Source organism: Eurypyga helias, unplaced genomic scaffold (assembly GCF_000690775.1).
Source record: "Eurypyga helias isolate BGI_N326 unplaced genomic scaffold, ASM69077v1 C15037304, whole genome shotgun sequence".
Taxonomy (NCBI): Eukaryota; Metazoa; Chordata; class Aves; order Eurypygiformes; family Eurypygidae; genus Eurypyga; species Eurypyga helias.
This window is the reverse complement of record NW_010279552.1, coordinates 1-321: the sequence shown is the minus strand read 5'-3', so window position 1 is coordinate 321 and position 321 is coordinate 1. Positions and strand designations below refer to the sequence as shown.

Genomic DNA, 321 nt, shown 5'->3' with positions numbered 1-321 from the left:
CCGGCACCGACCTCCCCGGGGCTACCCAGGAGGCTACGGAGCTGGAGCCAGAAGAAGGGTCGTCTCCCGGGCTCGTGGGGCCATTCCAAGTACGTCTTGGTACCCAGCATCTTCCGGAGCCGGGCGAAACGCCGCGGCAAACCCCGAGCGTCGATGGGTTCCTTCACCACCAAGATGACGTCCTCGCCCCCCAGCCCCACGGCGCGTTGGTGGGCGAAGTAGAGCTCGTAGTTGCACCACTCGCTGTCGACGAAGCTGCGGGAGAGGACGAAGATGACCTTGGCGCTCCGCTCGATGTTCTCCACGATGTTGTCGATGATC

The 321-nt window shown here is 64.5% G+C and overlaps 1 protein-coding gene across 1 annotated transcript; it reads right to left on the bottom strand.

Annotated features, from left to right (window-relative positions):
• Window positions 1–11: 11 nt before the first annotated feature.
• Window positions 12–317, bottom strand: LOC104515847 (toll-like receptor 2; the record flags this gene model as incomplete). Its single annotated transcript, XM_010159972.1, has 1 exon — window positions 12–317. A coding segment is annotated over one exon (306 nt), but the record flags the coding sequence as incomplete, so codon positions are not given.
• Between the last annotated feature and the right edge of the window lie 4 nt (window positions 318–321).